Below are 17673 nucleotides of genomic sequence, written 5' to 3' on the forward strand. Positions count from 1 at the left end.
ACTACACTCTAACTGTCCACATCCATCTCACGCCCTTTTCATTCTGTCGTTCTTCACTCCATCATACAAACGAGCCCGCGCCTCAAAAACAAAAAGTCGCCCCTCGATCCACCTTCAGCTTTTCTCTTATCCGTACATTTCTTCGAAGCATAATCTACCCCCACTCCAAGAAACCAAACAACTTGAGAGCAAAAGGGATGTGTTGGGCACAGAGTGGACACTCAGTAAACTGCCATAGCCAGTAACTACTTTGCAGCCATAATCAGACTTGATTTCCAGCGCATCCGACTCCACCTGCTCCTTTCATAGTTTCGAAAACATAATTTTCTTCAGAATCTATTTATCCTTCAGGGCTCTTCCCATTTCTCCCACCCTCTAGAAATTGGTGTTTTGCCACACACAAAAATTAACTCTAAATGGATCATAGGCTTAAATATAAAAGCTAAAACTACAAACCGAGAAGAAAAGAAGATCTAACACAACGATTGGAAATCAACTACATCCAATATAAAATAAAAATTAAAAAAAAAAAGGCGATCTTTGCCATCTTGGGATAGGCAAAGATTTCTTAGAATACAAAACGCATAAACCACAAAACAAATATTGGTAAATTGGACTTCTTCAAAATTAAATCTTTTGCTCTTCGAAAGGCAGTTAAGAAAATGAAACAAGCCACAAAATAAAATATTCAAAGTAGGTATATCTGACAAAGGACTTGTATCAGAATATATAAGGATATCTTACAATTCAGTTATAAAAAGACAACCGAACTGAAAAACAGGCAACAACCACTTAAGAAGATATACAAATGGCCAATAAGTACAGGGGCATTGTTAGTCATCACAGCAACGCAAATTAAAACCACGAGACACCCTTACACACCTATTAGAATGACTAAAAATTATGTTGAGAATACCAAGGGTTGTACGGATTTGGAGCAATCAGATCTCTTACTGGTGGGAACATAAAATATCACAACCTTTTTGCAATACTGGCAGTTTCTTAAAAATTGAAGTACCCCTACTGTATGAATTAGACGTTCGGTTCCTATTCACCCAAAGGAAATGAAAACATTATGTCCACACAAACGTATGTACATGGGTGTTCACAGAGCTTTATTCATAAGAGCCCCCAAATGGAAACAACCCAAATGTCTATCAACTAGTGGATGGATAAAGGAAATGAGTCTACCACTCCATAGTAAAAGGAACTACTGTACTGATCCACGCAATTGCATGGATAAATCTCCGATGGGTAACGCTAAGAGAAAGAAACCAGGCACAAAAGAAACCAGACATAAAAGTCTGGAAGCAAATTCATCTATAGTGGGAGAAGGCCGACGAGTAGTTGCCTCCGACCAGGGTGTGCAGAAAGGGGAGGACTAAAAGGGGCCTGAAGAAACTTTGGGGGCAGTGGAAATGTTCTGTGTCTTGATGATGTGATGTGATGGTGGTGCTTTCATGGGTGTGCACATCTGTTGAAACTCACTGAACTGTACACTTTAAATGGGTGCAGTTTATCGTATGTAAATTATACCCCAATAAGGTTGTTAAAAACAAAACAGGATAATCAGTATTCTGTTCCAAGCTTGCTTCTCTTCTCATACTGAGCAACTTTACTCATGTTATTTACTTTATACATTTATGACTCTCAAATATACGCCACATTCTCCTGAAAGATAAATGCATACTAATTACTGCCAACCTGCAGGGCATTTTCAGTTCTACCCCACAAGCTCCTGAAACTCAAGAGCGGCCAGGATTGAATTTATCAACGCCACCCCTACTGCGCCCTGCCCCCCAACAGGAAAGAAACCTTTCCTGACTCACCCTCTCACCTAACACCTCATCCGTCACCTGTGTCTAAAAGCTGCCTCTGTTGAGGCCTCGGCTGGATTCCAGCCTCCTTCCATCCAGGCTGCCACTCTCCTGATCATTTCAGAAGTTTCCTTGCTTTCAAGATGGAGTTTATAGTTACTAGGCACACTGGCTCAGTGTCTCCCTCTCGGGATGGCTGCTCTCCAAAGAACACTAACACCCACCTCCACGTTCTTTGGAAAGAGCCACCAGCACCCACAGGTGGGACCTGCATGGCTCCGGGTGCCCCTCAGCACCTTCTATCATTGTCACTGGAGAGACACCAGAGCCAGCTGGGTCTATCACATTCCTCCTGTCAATTGGAAGCAGGCCCAAGGAGGAACAGTTTCAACCCTAAACTGGATACACAGGCTTATGTACTCTTCTATATGATCTACCTCAATTCAAAATTATATCCCAAATATAAGAAAAATATTCTATGGAAAAGGTACAGTAAATAAAAGCCTTAGGCATTTAAAATGTAATTGTTAAACATCTTAAGATAGGAAACCCTCCCAGAATTTTGAGCAGAGATTAAGATGGCAGTAAATAGGGCTTCCCTGGTGGCGCAGTGGTTAAGAATCCACCTGCCAATGCAGGGGACATGGCTTTGAGCCCTGGTCTAGGAAGATCCCACATGCCGTGGAGCAACTAAGCCCATGCACCACAACTACTGAAGCCCACGTGCCTAGAGCCCATGCTCCACAAGAGAAGCCACCGCAATGAGAAGCCCGCGCACCGCAACGAAGAGTAGCCCCCGCTTACAAGCCCACGTGCAGCAATGAAGACCCATCACAGCCAAAAATAAAATAAATAAAATAAATAAATTAAAAAAAAAAAGATGGCAGTAAATACAAATTCAAAAGATAGAGCGCTGGAATCAATCCAGATGGTCCGACAGCCAATTAATAGGAGTTCCCAGCTTTACTTTTCTACATAGCACTCATTACCTTCTTAAAAAATTATATATCGGGCTTCCCTGGTGGCGCAGTGGTTGAGAATCTGCCTGCCAATGCAGGGGACACGGGTTCGAGCCCTGGTCTGGGAAGATCCCACATGCCGCGGAGCAACTAGGCCCGTGAGCCACAACTACTGAGCCTGCGCGTCTGCAGCCTGTGCCCCGCAACAAGAGAGGCCACGATAATGAGAGGCCCGCGCACCGCGATGAAGAGTGGCCCCCGCTCGCTGCAACTAGAGAAAGCCCTCGCATAGAAACGAAGACCCAACACAGCCAAAAATAAATAAGTAACTAAATAAATAAATTAAAAAAAAAAAAATTATATAATTTACTTCTAATTTTTTAATGTTGGTCTTCCCTACCCAGAATAAAAGCTCTGCGAGAACAGGAATTTTTGCTTTTATTGACTACATTCCCAGGCCCTAGAAGACTACTCCAAACATAGCAAATACTGAATAATTACTTGTTGAATGAAAAAATGCCTCCAAAGTTCTGAGATAAAATTATTTTGGGCCTAGATTTTATACTCAGTAAAGCTGTCAGGTATGGAGACAGAACAGGTTCTGTGAATTATCTCTTGTATGCTCTTTCTAAAAACAGTCACTTAAGGCAGCAAAATGACTTATGAGATAAAAGGAAAACTGGAACTAACCTAGGAGTCCAAACAAAAGAAATTCCTGGATGACAGTTGTCCTAGCAATTGGCCCATGTTAAAAGGGGTATCACCTCTAAACAAGGATGAACTCCACTGAGTAGAATAAGCTGGAACTTATTGAGGTCACACTGGTTTATAACACTGTATGTTTCATGTGTACATTACAATTCAACTTCTGTATGCACTGCAGTGTGCCCACCACCACCCAGCACCATGGAGCTGACCCCCTTCACCCTCCCCCACCCCTTCCCCACTGGTGACCAGCAATCTGTTCTCTGTGTCTCAGGTGAGGTAGGAACAGTGCCACTCCAGACCACTCTGCCTCAATAAAGTTTCACATATTTCTTACTTTTCCTTGTCTGTTAATACTTGGACAGTAAATGAAGATTAAGTTCAGGAATTACCTCTTGGGGAATTTACTTAAAACACACAGACTTACACAGAGACCTCAGAAATCAAATTTGTATTAGCCTTATTTTAACCAGTGCTTCTTCATCCAGATTTATTTCCTTTCTGATCATTATGATTTTCATGTAAGCAAGCTGCCAAAATACATCAGCTCTGATTTTATACAGACTCTAATAAGTTAGGATACAAAAAGCATATAAACATCTACCGGTACCAAAACGTTTATGACCTTATAATTTTATGGTGTAAAGAAAAGGGCACAGATAAGGAATACAAACAAATTAAAATCTAAAGAGTTACATAACACTTCTTTTGATTATTTATTAAAATGCAGCAGAAACGTAAAAGGAACGTTAAGCCTTTATAAACAACTGTGAGCACAGTGTGACAGTGTCTTCTTCCATTTCCTTCTCATGTCCTCAGCTCAGCAGGCACTGGAGACAGCCAGTTTCTTCAAATGGTCCATGAACACCTGCAGGCTGACGTCATCAGTCAGGATGGGCGCTCCTGTTTCCTGAAGTTTAATGAAAAAGGTTTACTGGCAGGTCTCTTAGAAGCTGGTTGGAATTCATGCGTTATTAAGGACCCTTCCCCTCACAAAATCAGCAAGTGCTGTCCATCTGCCAAGAGCACTCCTGCCACACAGCCCCATCCTCTGCCTAGCTAATCTTTTTTTTTTTTTTAATTTATTTATTTTTATGTTTATTTTTGGCTGTGTTGGGTCTTCGTTTCTGTGCGAGGGCTTTCTCTAGTTGCGGCAAGCGGGGGCCACTCTTCATCGCGGTGCGCGGGCCTCTCACTATCGCGGCCTCTCTTGTTGCGGAGCACAGGCTCCAGACGCGCAGGCTCAGTAGTTGTGGCTCACGGGCCCAGCTGCTCCGTGGCATGTGGGATCTTCCCAGACCAGGGCTCGAACCCGTGTCCCCTGCATTGGCAGGCAAACTCTCAACCACTGCGCCACCAGGGAAGCCCTGCCTAGCTAATCTTTTCAACTAAAGCATAATTTCCCTGATCCACTCATATCAGGCCATTCCTGCCACTACAGACAGTTTTGAGCATATGCCCTTCTACTTTAACCCCCTGTGTAGTTCTGATGACTCATCCAGGGTCTGGCTCCCAGCAGGCATGAACTCCTGGGGGCCCACACGCCCCATCTCTCATCTTCCCCACCACCCTGCCGCAACCAGCCTGATGCTCTTAAATGATCTGCTTACAACAGAAGCTTGGTAACAGCGTATTCTCAATGAGGTGAATCAGTATCCACTAAACAGATGGATCTCTGCACTATCAAGAAATGCTTATGATTCAATTAACGTTAAGGGGAAAAGTATTGAATAGAAACCTTGATTTCTAAAAAGTTTCCAATTTGTTAAAAAAAATATATACATATGCACACACACACACACACACACACAGATATACATGATATATACCTTTTATATTAACTAGAAAGAAGCCAGAAGTACTTAACTCTAGCTAGTAGCATTCTATGTAATTTAAACTTTCTTTCTAAATTTTTTTTTTACATATACTAGTCTTCTAAAAATGAAACATTTACTACTGTTATAATTAGAAAAATATAAGCATGATTAAAGTTTTATAAAAGGATTTCTCTGGGAAGAAAGAGTAGATGTACTTTTCCTCATTCCTTCAACTAAGTACAACTAAAAACCCTGGATGTTTTATATAAAACAAACATAAGAAGACTTTGAAAGGTGGTAAAAAGACAGCAGATTAACTAGCGACCCTGGGATGCAGGGAACCACACAGTGGCTAGTTCCCAGGGCTTCCTTTTTGCCTCATGCATGCACACCAGACTTGGAGCTGAAAAAGCTGGCAACAGTTATTGAGCACAGACAAAAACTACAACAAAAAGAGCCCACTTTCTCTAGCAAAAGATGAGGGCAGCCTAGCAAGACAGAAAAGGCTGAGCGGATAGTGTAGACTTGCACCCTCACATGGCAGTACTGAGGGACCCAACAATCCCACCAGGGTGGTATCAGAAAAGGCCAAGTATGGAGCCAGGAATTTCATCCCTGCTGGCCAGTAAGAAGTCTCCCTGCACCCACGGTGTCCGCAGAGACCATACAGGGAGCCTGGACTTCTACCCCACACCTGGTAGTAATAAGACGTCCACGCCCCACCCACTGGGGTGGTATCAGAGAAGGCTTAGTGCAGAGAAAGCACTTTCACCATCACCCACCAGTTACAAGGCCACCTCCACAACAGAATCAATGGGAACCAGGTGGGGAGCTGGAACTCCTGTCCCCACACACAGTAACAAAAAGTCGCCCTCCACCTCAGGTGTCAACAGAGGCCAATGGAAAACCTGAACTCCTGTCTCACCTGGCAGAAATGAAACAATGTACCACCCCCTTCCCTGCCAGAGCAGTGTGACAAAAAGCCAGCCAAAACAGGTTTAAATTGATCCAGAGTCTCATAATAAATACGAAAATGTCCACGTATCAATCAAAAATCACTTGTTATACCAAGAGTCAAGATCTCAAAATGAATGAGAAAAAAGACAGTCAACAGGTATTAACACTGAGTTGACGACAGTGTTAGAATTACCTGACAAAGACTAAAGCAGCCATGATAAAAATGCTTCAAGGAGCAATTAGGAACACACTTGAAACAAATGAAAACATAAAGCGTCACAAAAGAAATATAAGACAAAGAAACTCCAAATGAACATTTTATAACTAAAAAATACAGTAACATATAAAAAGTTTGAATGCAACAGCAGAAAGGGAACAGAGAAAAGAGTCAATAAACTGGAAGATTAAAATAAAAGAAAGTATCCAACTGAGCTGTGGAACTACAAATGACCTAACATTTGCATCACTGAGGTCCCAAAGAGAAAGAAAGGCAAGGCAGGCTGAAAAAGTATTGTACAAAGTAATGACTGAAAACTATCCAAGTTTGGCAAGCGGCATAAATGTACAGAATCAAGAAGTTGGGCAAATTCCAAATAGGATAAATTCAGAGAAATTCACACAAAAACATATGGTATTTCAACATTTGAAACTAACAAAGAAAAAATTTTGAAAGCGGCCAGAGAAAGATTACATTTTATCAATATTTTTCAACTGCCTAAGAAAAAGGACTGTCACCAGAATCCTATATCCAGAGAAAATATTGTTCAGGATTGAAGAGGAAATCAAGAGATTCTCAAATGAAGGAAAACTAAGAGTCTATCACCAGAAGACTTACCCCGAAAAGAATTGCTAAAGGAAGATTTCTAAACAGAAAGGAAAAGATAAAAGAAGAAACTCTGGAGTATTAAGAAGGAATAAAGGACACAGTAAGCAAAACTACAGATAAAAATAATAGGTTTTCCATCTTAGATTTATAAATTATGGCTGAAGAAAAACTGTAACACTGTCTGATGCACACAGAGGAAACATTTAACACAATTATATCATAAATGGGAGAGGGTAAAGGGACATGAAGTGAGGCGGGGGTAGGTTTTCTATACTTCATTTGAACTGGTAAAAAAGATAACACCAGTAGACCATGATAAGCTAGGTACACATAATGTAATGTAATGCTCTAATATCTAGAGCGACCAGGAATAACTGCTAAAAAATGCTACAAAAAGAGATGTACTAAAAAAAACACTGTGAACAAGTTAAAATGGAATTATAAGGAATGTTCAAGTAACCCACAGGAAGGAAGGAAAAAGAAAACAGAAAAATGAAAAGCACAGAAAACGAAAAAATAAAATGGCAGACTTAATAAGCCCTAACATATCAGTAACTACATTAAATATAAATGGTCCAAATAAGCAAATTTATTATGAGTTTAGCAGAGTAGATTAAAAAAATATATGATAGAAGCAGGTTGAAAGTTAAAGGATGGAAAGAGGTATATCATGCAAACATTAATTTTTTTGCATAATAAATAAAAAGAATAAAAGAAAGATAAGTGTGGGCTTTATAAAGGCCAGATAAAGTAGATAGTAGTGCAAACAAAATTACCAGAGATAGTGGGGACATCATACAATGATAAAAGGGTCAATCCACCAAAAAGAAAGGGCAATCCTAAGTGTGTATGCAACAAACAACAGAGCTGAAAAATATGTGAACAAAAACCTGACAGAACACAAAAGAGAAACAAACTCACCATTAAGAGTTGGAAACCTCAACATCCTCTCTCAAAAACGGATAGAACTATACAGATAATCAGCAGGGATATATAAGAACTTAACACCACCATCAACTAACAGGACCTAATTGACATTTATAGGACAATTTATCCAACAATAGCAAAACGCCTATTCAAGTGACCATGGAACATATGCCAAGTCAGACCATATCCTGGGCCATAAAACAAACTTCAACAAATTTTTAAAAGTTGAAATAATACAAAGTATATCCTCTAACCACAGTGGAATCAAAATAGAAATCAATTAACTGAAGACAACAAGAAAATCTGTGGAAACTAAGCAATACTTCTAAATAATCCAAGAGTCAAAGAAGAACCCTCAAGAGAAATTTTTAAAAAATATATCAAATTGAATGAAAATGAAAATACAACATAATCAAAACCTGTGGGACACAGCAAAAGCAGTACTGCAAAGGGAATTAAGAGCACTAAATGCATACACTGAAGAAGAGAAAAGTCTCACGTCAATAATCTAAACTCCTACCTCAAGAACCTAGAAAATGAAGGAAATAAACCTAAAGCAAGCAGAAGGAAGAAAATAAAGATTAGAGCAGATATAAATGACACTGAAAATAGACAACAGAACAACAAAAGGAAACAATAGGTATTCAGATTGGAAAGGAAGAAATGAACTGTCCCTCCTTGCAGAAGACATGACTGTCTGTAAAAAATCCCAAGGAATCTACCAAAAAACTCCCCAAAGTAATAAGTGACTCAGGAAGGTCACAGGATATTAGACAAGTATACAAAAATAACTTTATTTCTATATATAGATGGTTGCTGACTTACGATTTTTTGACTTTATGATGGTATAAGAGCAGTACTCATTCAGTAGAAACCATACACATTTTGAATTGTGGTCTTTTCCTAGGCTACCAACATGCAGTACGATCCTCCCCCGTGATACTGGGTGGCTCCCAGCCACACTGATCATATGGGTCAACAACCAAGACACTCACAACCATTCTGTTTTTCACTTTCAGTACAGCATTCAATAAGTTACATGAGATATTCAACACTTCATTATAAAATACGGTTTGTGTTAGATGATTTTGCCCAACTGTAGTCTAATCTAAGTGTTCTGAGCATATTTAAGGGAGGCCAGGCTAAGGTATGATATTCGGTAGGTTAGGTGTATTAAACGCATTTTCAAGTTATGATGGATTTATTGGGATGCAATCGCATCACAAGCTGAGGAAGATCTGTACTAGCAATGAACAACTGGACACTGAAATTAAAAGTACAGTACCATTCACAATCACTCAAAAAAAAAAAAAAAGAAAGTGAAAATACACAACACTGATGAAAGAAATAAAAATAGATTTAATAAACGTTCAGGGAATTCCCTGGTGGTCCAGTGGTTAGGACCTGGTGCTCTCACTGCCGAGGGCCCAGGTTTAATCCCTTGTCCGGGAACTAAGATCCCACAAGCTGTGCGGCATGGCCAAAAAAAAAAAAAAAAGTTTATAAGAAACCTGTACAAGGGCTTCCTTGGTGGCACAATGCAGGGGACATGGGTTCGAGCCCTGGTCCAGGAAGATCCCACATGCCGCGGAGCAACTAAGCCCGTGCACCACAACTACTGAGCCTGTGCTCTAGAGCCTGCGAGCCACAACTACTGAGTCCGCGCGTCTAGAGCCCATGCTCTGCAACAAGAGAAGCCACCACAATGAGAAGCCCGCGCACTGCAACGAAGAGTAGCCCCCGCTCACCGCAACTAGAGAAAGCCAGCGCACAGCAACAAAGACCCAACACAGCCAAAAAAAAAACAAAAGAAACTGTAAACAACCCAGCTGTCCTTCAATGGGTGAATGATTAAATAAAATGCAGTATGTCTATACCACAGAATACTACTTGGCAAATAAAAAGGAACAAATTTGACACTTAAACGAATCTCTAGATAAGTATGCTGAGGGAAAAAAGCCAATCCCAAAAGTTTAGGTACAATGTGGTTTCACATATGTAACCGTTATTTTAAAATTGAAGTATAGCTGATTTACAATGTTGTGTTAGTTTCTGGTGTACAGCAAAGTGATTCAGCTATACATATACATATATTCTTTTGCATATTCTTTTCCATTATGGATTATTACAAGATATTGAATACAGTTCCCTGTGTATGTAACACATGTTAACTTTTTTATGACAAAATTATAGAAACAGAAAACAGGAGACCAGGAGAGAAGTGAGCATAACTATAAAAGGGCAATGTGAGAGATCCTTGTGCTGGTGGAAATGCATATCTTAATCTCCTGGTTATGATACTGTATTACAGTTTTGCAAGATGTTACCACCGGTGGAGGGGGGGGGAACTGGGTAAAGAGCAAAGGGGATCTCTCTGTATTGCTTCATACAACTGCATATAAATTTACAATTACCTCCCCAAAAATGTTATAAGAAAACAGAATGAAAGAAAAGACTCATTTGAGGGAGACATAAATGCTGGGAATAATTAGATAAAGAAGGAAATTGGAGCTAAAAAGTGAAGAGGAGGCAGAAGGAATGGTGAGCGTGAGTCCATGTGTTTGCCCTGCACTCCTGGGGGAGACAGAAGTGTGGGGACTCTGGGCAATGCCACTGTGTCTCCGAGGGAAGCACGTGGAGGCCACAGTTCAGCGTTCTGTCCTCTGGCCTGAACCTGTCAGACTCCGCTGCGTACTGCAGAAGGGGATCCACACAGGGCATGTCCCCACCCCCAGCCTACACAGAAGTCCCTAGTCCTCCCTTATCCAGGGTGGGCAGCTTCCAAGACCCCAGTGGCTGCCTCAAACCACAGGCAGAACAGAACCCTGCAAGTACTAAGGTTTTCCTACTGTACAGGTGCTAATTAATATTGGCATACACAGTCTGGAAACACTGGACAAAGATAACGCACTCCCCAGGTGGGAGGGAGCGGGAAGGTGTGAGATTTCACCAGGCTACTCAGAATGGTGTGTAATTCAAAACTAATGAATTACTTCTGGAATTTTCTGACCACAGCCGACCTCAGGTAACTGAAACCTTGTAAAGCGAAAATATGGATAAGGGGAATTACTGTATTATTCAAAGTTTTCTTCCCAGCAAAATACCCAAGTTACTCTGTCTCTGGGCCAAAAGGGATTTAATTCAATAAATTTGTAGAATTTATTTATTTATCTTTTCTTTTTTTTTTGGCCACAACTTGCAGCTTGCAGGATCTTAGTTCCCCAACCAGGGATCGAATCCGGGCCCCGGCAGTGAAAGCGCCGAGTCCTAACCACTGGACCACCAAGGAATTCCCCAATTTGTAGAATTTAAAAACAAGTTTTTAAAAAAGCAGCCTGGCCTCCTCCTCAAATACCTGACAATTACTCACCTGTCCCCAAGCATACAGGTTATTGTGTGTCTGAGATGGATTCACTTTGGACAAAAGGAATCGAGCCTTTTAAAAAAAAAAAGAGATTTAGATTTAAAGATTAAAAGTGGCATTAATATTAGTGTAATAGAAAAAAAGTTTTTACATTTTTTTTGTTAAATTAGAAATTTTTTACCACATAGGAACCCATTTCTTTAGTTTTTCTTTAGTTTAAGCCCAAAGCCTCTCCATTTATTAGGGTTCCTGAAACATGGAGTGTATTTCATTCTGGCAATCCTCTACACCAACATATTTTGACCACTCATTTAAAAAGAAGTCATATTTGGAAGCTGACCTATATGTCAATTTATGTCACCATATAAGATACGAACCAGGCAGTTTGGATTTACAGCCACGAGAACGCCTCATAAAGCCAACAGAGCACCAGGGCCGGGCTGGGCTCGCTCACCTGGCTGCCTCCGTGCTCCGTGCTGACGTACCGCGGCATGGGGAAGCGCGCGTGCAGGATCTCCTGAGCATCGTCCAGGGGCGCCTGCAGAAGGTGCTTGAAGTTTTCGTACTCAGGCATGTCCTGGTAGCCCGCTTTCTGCCACTGGGCTATGGTCTACACCAAAACAAAGGAATCAAAACTACCGTGGAGATGCTGTGACGACAGCCTTCTCTGACGCCCCTGACATGCTAACGTCCCACCCGGAACTTGTTTCCAGTGACAAAGTCTTCTGTCGAGGGAGACGAGTGTCCGAGGGGAGCCATGTGGAGCTGACCAGGAGCGTGAGTAAGCCGAGCACTGCGTCCACGACACCCCCGCCTACACAGTCCTGCCGGAAATGTCCGTGCCCACCACACCTCCCCTCCCCTTTCTAACTGTACTGACAAACACCCCGGATCGGGTGCCCCAAGGAGCCCTGGGCTCCCCTGCTCTCCACCTCCCCCGCTATCGCTCAGTCTACCCCTCACGTCCTCACCACCCCTGGCAGGGAACGGGGTTTGCCGGCTTCCTATACAGACTCCACTGTTCCTTCTCTTTCCTGGTGGCACGCATCTCACGCCCTCCTCCGGGGCTCAGCAGTCCCACGGGCGGGTGGGACCGACTCCACCCCAACCCCTGCTCCCCCGGGCCCCGAGCCTCTTGGTGGTGGAGATAAACTGTAAGAATCAAAGCATGGGTGTTAATTAGGCAACAAGCAGAAGGCAATACACCAAAGTGTGGAAAGGAAAGACTGTCTCCCCAACTAAACATGGTGTCTCAATCCTTCTTTCACTCCCGTCAGCAACTGTGCTAGGAAACACACCTTAATCACGCCGGAAATGAAGAAATACTCACTGACTGATTAATATATCTTTATAACTAAAGTGCTTTCACACATTATTCGGGGGATACTAAAAAAGAAAGCAATGGAAAGAGAAAATGGAGTAAGAAGACGTAACAAGTGAGAAATGTGCTCTGGAAACAGAACCGCTATCAGGAGACCAGTCTGCTCTCACTTCCCCTGCGGCGCCAGCACCGTTTCCCGGGTCTTAATTTCTGACTGGCTGGTGGTGTGGAGGGAATGCCCATCGGCTTGCTTGGGTCCAAGAGTTCATAAGAACCCCCGCAATCAGAAGGCTTAGGACTTTCAAAGGGCAAGGGCGAGGTCATCTGCCTTCATCTTTAGAACCTATCCCTTGCACACAGAAAGTGCTCAATCAATGTGTGAAGGAACAGGACAGCGGCTGTAGTCAGAGATGTCTATAAGGGATGAGCTGAAGACACAGGAAGCTCCTGAAGGAATCAGTGGGAACAGCAACTGGTCGGTCACCCAGCCTTAAGTCTAGGACCACTACTGATGACCTGACACCTGTGGGCAAGTGGCTAGCAGAGTGGCTGTTAATATGCTGAAAATAGTTTAAAGTTATAAAATGCCTGTTAGTATTAGAAAAACCATTTCTTTCTAGGGCATTAAAGAATGCTGAAACACAATTTACATCTTTTCAGGACATCTGAAATCACTTCTAATGTACAGACACCAGGAAGTCAAGTCAGTTGCCAAAGCAATGTACTGAAGGTAAAAAATGTACAATAGACAAAAAAGAGAATATATCCCTGAATATAACACTCAGTTAAAGGATTTTCTCCTGAGGAGCCATTCGTTTCCTTAGGGCATGAACCTCTTTGAGAAAGAAATGCATGCTGCCCTGAACACCATCCATAGCCATCCTAGGGATCCACAGACCTGGCATAAGGTTCACTGGGCCACATTACCTCAGAGAAAAACTCTAGTCCCAAACCTAGCAGTATTTACTAGTAACTCTAACATAACTCTGAAAGGACGGTGTGAATATAAAAAGTTTACTGACGAAAAGTAAACTCATCTTGCCTGACAACTCAGAAAGCAATAAATCATAGTGATTTAAAAGGACCACCTGAAAAACAGTATGGAGGTTTCTCAAAAAACTAGAAATAGAACTACCATAAGACCCAGCAATTCTACTCTCCTGGGTATATACCCGTAAAAAACAAAAACACTAATTCGAAAAGACACATGCACCCCAATTTTCATGGCGGCATTATTTATAATTGCCAAGATATGGAAGCAACCTAAGTGTCCATCAACAGATGAATGGATAAAGAAAACATGGTAGATATATACAATAGAATACTACTCAGCCATAAAAAAGAATGAAATTCTGCCATCTGCAGCAACATGGATGGATCTAGAGGGTATTCTGCTAAGTGAAATAAGTCAGACAAAGACAAATACTGTATGATATCACTTACATGTGGAATCTGAAAAATACAACTAGTGATGTAACAAAAAAGAAGCAGACTCACAGGTACAGAGAACAAACGAGTGGTTTGTGGAGTGGGGGGCAGTGTATATACAGGTGGGGGAGTGGGAGGTACAAACTACTGGCTCAAGGATGTGTTGTACAACATGAGAAAAGTAACCTTTAAGAAGTGTATAAAAAGTTAGGGAATTCCCTGGTGGTTAGGTCTCCACGCTTTCACTGCCGAGGGCACAGGTTCAATCCCTGATCGGGGAACTAAGATCCCGCAAGCCTTGCGGCATGGCCAAAAAAAAAAAAAAAAAGCTGCATAAAAATTAAAAAAAATAAAAGGACAACCTGACGTTTACTTATAGCAAGTAATATTAAAACTACTAAATATACAAATACCCCCTTTTTTCAGGGACCTGAAAAAAAATTTTATTCACTAGCATAAAAGCCACTATACTCATTATAATAAACTGTGGGTTTTCTAAGCCCACATTCTTTTTTCAAATGTCATAAAAACCTAAATTAGTAAAACATGATAGTAAGAAAGAAATTAACTTCATCTTACCTCACCAAGATAAATGACAATTTGGAAGAATGTGTCCATCAGCAAAATTCTGTCAGCTAGAATGCTGCTACTGTCCAGGAGCACAGGCTGAAGCGAAAGGGAGAGATGGAACGGGTCTTCCCGCGGTGTCCACACGGCCACCCGCCAACCCCACACCCAGCAGGGAGGGTCTCCTCTTCGTGCCACATCCCCACATTCTGCTCCCTGACTAGGCAGTTCTAGATTTCAACTTGGTAGAAAAAACAGGCTCCAGATAATCCCTCATCAACTGGGAAGTGAGATGAACGTTAGCTTTTGCTCTAGGAACCAGAAATAATTCCAAATTTTCTCAGTTTTGTGCTAGAAATATATTCTATCAGAGACATATTTCTCTCAAATCTACTGCTGTAGATGACAGAGAACTCCAATGCCTACATGAAAAAGAACATCCTTTGATACAAATTTTAAAGTTTACTACAAAATACATTTGACTATGGCTTTTATTTCAATAAGAAAAGTAACTTAAACTTACATTCATTTAGAAAAATTTGAAAATTTCTACTCAAGAACAACAAATATTGAAATTTTGGTTTATTTCCTTATAGTTTTTAATTCTTGCAGGCTTTTAAAAAGTCATAATTTAGAAAAGTTTCTACTTTTTTATTTAACATAAGGATTTACCTTATTATGTTACAAAAACTTTGTGAATATTTCTTAGATTACTTAATTTTCCTGCTATTGAACATTTAAATTGTTTTCTAATTTTACACGTCCTATGACTTTTTCCTATGCACATTTTTTTAACACTCAGAAATAACGTTAAATTACTATAAAGACTCAAAGTTTTCTTTTTTACAGTTTTGCTCTAAGAGTAAACGTGCTAGAAAAAACAGTCTGTATTAGGTGATTCCGACTGTGGGAGAAGCACTCACAGCGGCCCTTACCTCTGGAGGCCCGTGGAAGGAATAGGAGTAGAGGATGGGCTGGATCATGATGAGGGACTGGGTTAGGTCCTGTCGGGCAAAGTGGTGTCGATAATACGACGACTCATCAGGGCTGTTGTTGAAGACTTGAAGAAATGGAGACCTCCTCAGATGGAACATGAACTGCATTTACAGAGAAAAAGACAAATGCACACAGCTGTCACCTTCCTAGACACCCAGAGAGTAGACCTGCCCCCGCCCTGGAAACAGGAGAACCCAGCCCTTAGGAAAAAGGCCTCTGGGTTCAATGAACCAGAGTGGAGTGGCAGCCCCAGGGGCCAGGCAGGAGGGAGGGGAGAGCTGCTGTTTAACAGTACAGAGTTCAGGTTCATGAGATGAGAAAGTTCTCGAGATTCCCTGCTCAACAATCAGACATACGTAACACTACACCACACTGCACACTTAAAAACGATTAAGGTGGTCAATTTTATGTTATGGGGTTTTCACTACAATTAGAAATAAACATAATTTTTAGAAAAAGAGGGGGCCCTCTGGGCGTGTCAAAGCTCCTGCATGAAAGAGGCAAGGCAAAGAAGCACTGCTTTCTGGAGTCACCGGGCCAGGTCGCAGAGCAGGGTTTCTGCTCTGAAGAGGTCACAGTCCAGTGGGGAAAAGGTGCACTCAGGGCCCCAGCGCAGGTAAGTCCTGGTATGATGGGGTGGGGGTGAGGTGCAGCAGGAGCGTCCCCAAAGCTACTGGGGCCTAAAAGAGGTGTGAGAAGAAGCCAGAGGAAGGGGAGGGACGCCAGGCACAGTGACAGCACAGGAGAGGCCAGAGTGCTGAGACATAGGCAGAGCGCTGGGAGTGAGGAGCTCAAGGGAGAAAAGGCCAGGAGTCGCCACTGCAGACAGAGATGCATTCCTTCCAGCCCCCAAGGAGCAGGGGTGGGAGAGCAGCTGTTAGCTCACGCTAAAGAGCTGCCAGAAGATGAAAACGACCTGCCTTGAGAAGTACAAAGCTTCCTGAGAGGGACTTCCCTGGTGGTGCAGTGGTTAAGAATCCACCTGCTAATGCAGGGGACACGGGTTTGATCCCTGGTCCAGCAAGATCCCACATGCCGTGGAGCAACTAAGCCTGTGCGCCACAACTACTGAGCCTGCGCGCCTAGAGCCCACGAGCCACAACTACTGAGCCCGTGCACCTAGAGCCTGCGAGCCACAACTGCTGAGCCCACGCGCCTAGAGCCTGTGCTCCGCAACAAGAGAAGCCACTGCAATGAGAAGCCCGCGCACCGCAACAAAGAGTAGCCCCCGCTCACCGCAACTAGAGAAAGCCCGCGCACAGCTCTGAGGACCCAACGCAGACAAAAATAAAACAAAGAAACAAAGCTTCCTGAGAAGCTTTTGAATATAATGAATTGTAGGTTCCTAAATAATGACGCAGGCTGACATTCAGCACATCCTACGTGCAGGGCACAGAGCACTGGACAAGAATGATCGAGTCCCCCCGACAAGCCACGAGGAAAGCTCTCTTACCACCCCTAGTTCACAGGCAAGGAGACCGAGGGGCAGGCAACGTGCCTAAGACCCCTCGCCACTGAGCGGCAGAGCCGGCCTCTGCTCCAGGCTGCCTGGCTCTGGACCTCTATGCTAGACGCTTCAACAGAAGGAATCTAAGAAATCATCTAAATTTGGTGGTTTTCAAAATGCCCTCCGAGCCTTAGCGGACCCTCGGGGCCCAGGGGTGCGGGTCACCACGTCTGTCTGCTCTCTGTGCTGGCTGCTGAGAGGCTCCTCTTGAAGAGAAGATTCCCCAGCTTTAGAAAGACTGCTTGCCACTTCCCAGACCAACTGCATCCTTCTGAAGAGGTTCGGGACCTCATCCAAGACCGGCAGCAACGCAGCCAGCACTGGAACCCGGTTCAGCCCTGACCCTGGCCGGGCCCGGCCTCTTTCCACAGCGCCGTCCAGCCTCAACTGCTCGGGCACAGGACAGACAGGCACACGCGGGGACTGCAGAGCCCTACCCTGGGCTGAGCGTCCAGTGAGGTGACCTCTGAAGCCCCACTCCT

The 17673-nt window shown here is 42.8% G+C and overlaps 1 protein-coding gene across 3 annotated transcripts in view; it reads right to left on the minus strand.

Moving 5' to 3' along the window:
* Nucleotides 1-3917: 3917 nt before the first annotated feature.
* Nucleotides 3918-17673, minus strand: part of SEC23B (SEC23 homolog B, COPII coat complex component) — a 38792-nt gene continuing 25036 nt past the window's right edge. For all 3 annotated transcript variants that reach the window (XM_082431662.1, XM_082431663.1, XM_082431664.1), the window contains 5 exons: nt 15624-15785; nt 14701-14787; nt 11827-11982; nt 11379-11444; nt 3918-4391 (listed from right to left, as the gene is read on the minus strand). In XM_082431662.1, the coding sequence (XP_082287788.1) occupies nt 4302-4391; nt 11379-11444; nt 11827-11982; nt 14701-14787; nt 15624-15785 (561 nt within the window). In that variant the 3' untranslated portion in view covers nt 3918-4301. The remainder of the gene's footprint in view (nt 4392-11378; nt 11445-11826; nt 11983-14700; nt 14788-15623; nt 15786-17673) is intronic.

This window comes from Balaenoptera physalus, assembly GCF_965194825.1.
Source record: "Balaenoptera physalus genome assembly, chromosome: 16".
Taxonomy (NCBI): Eukaryota; Metazoa; Chordata; class Mammalia; order Artiodactyla; family Balaenopteridae; genus Balaenoptera; species Balaenoptera physalus.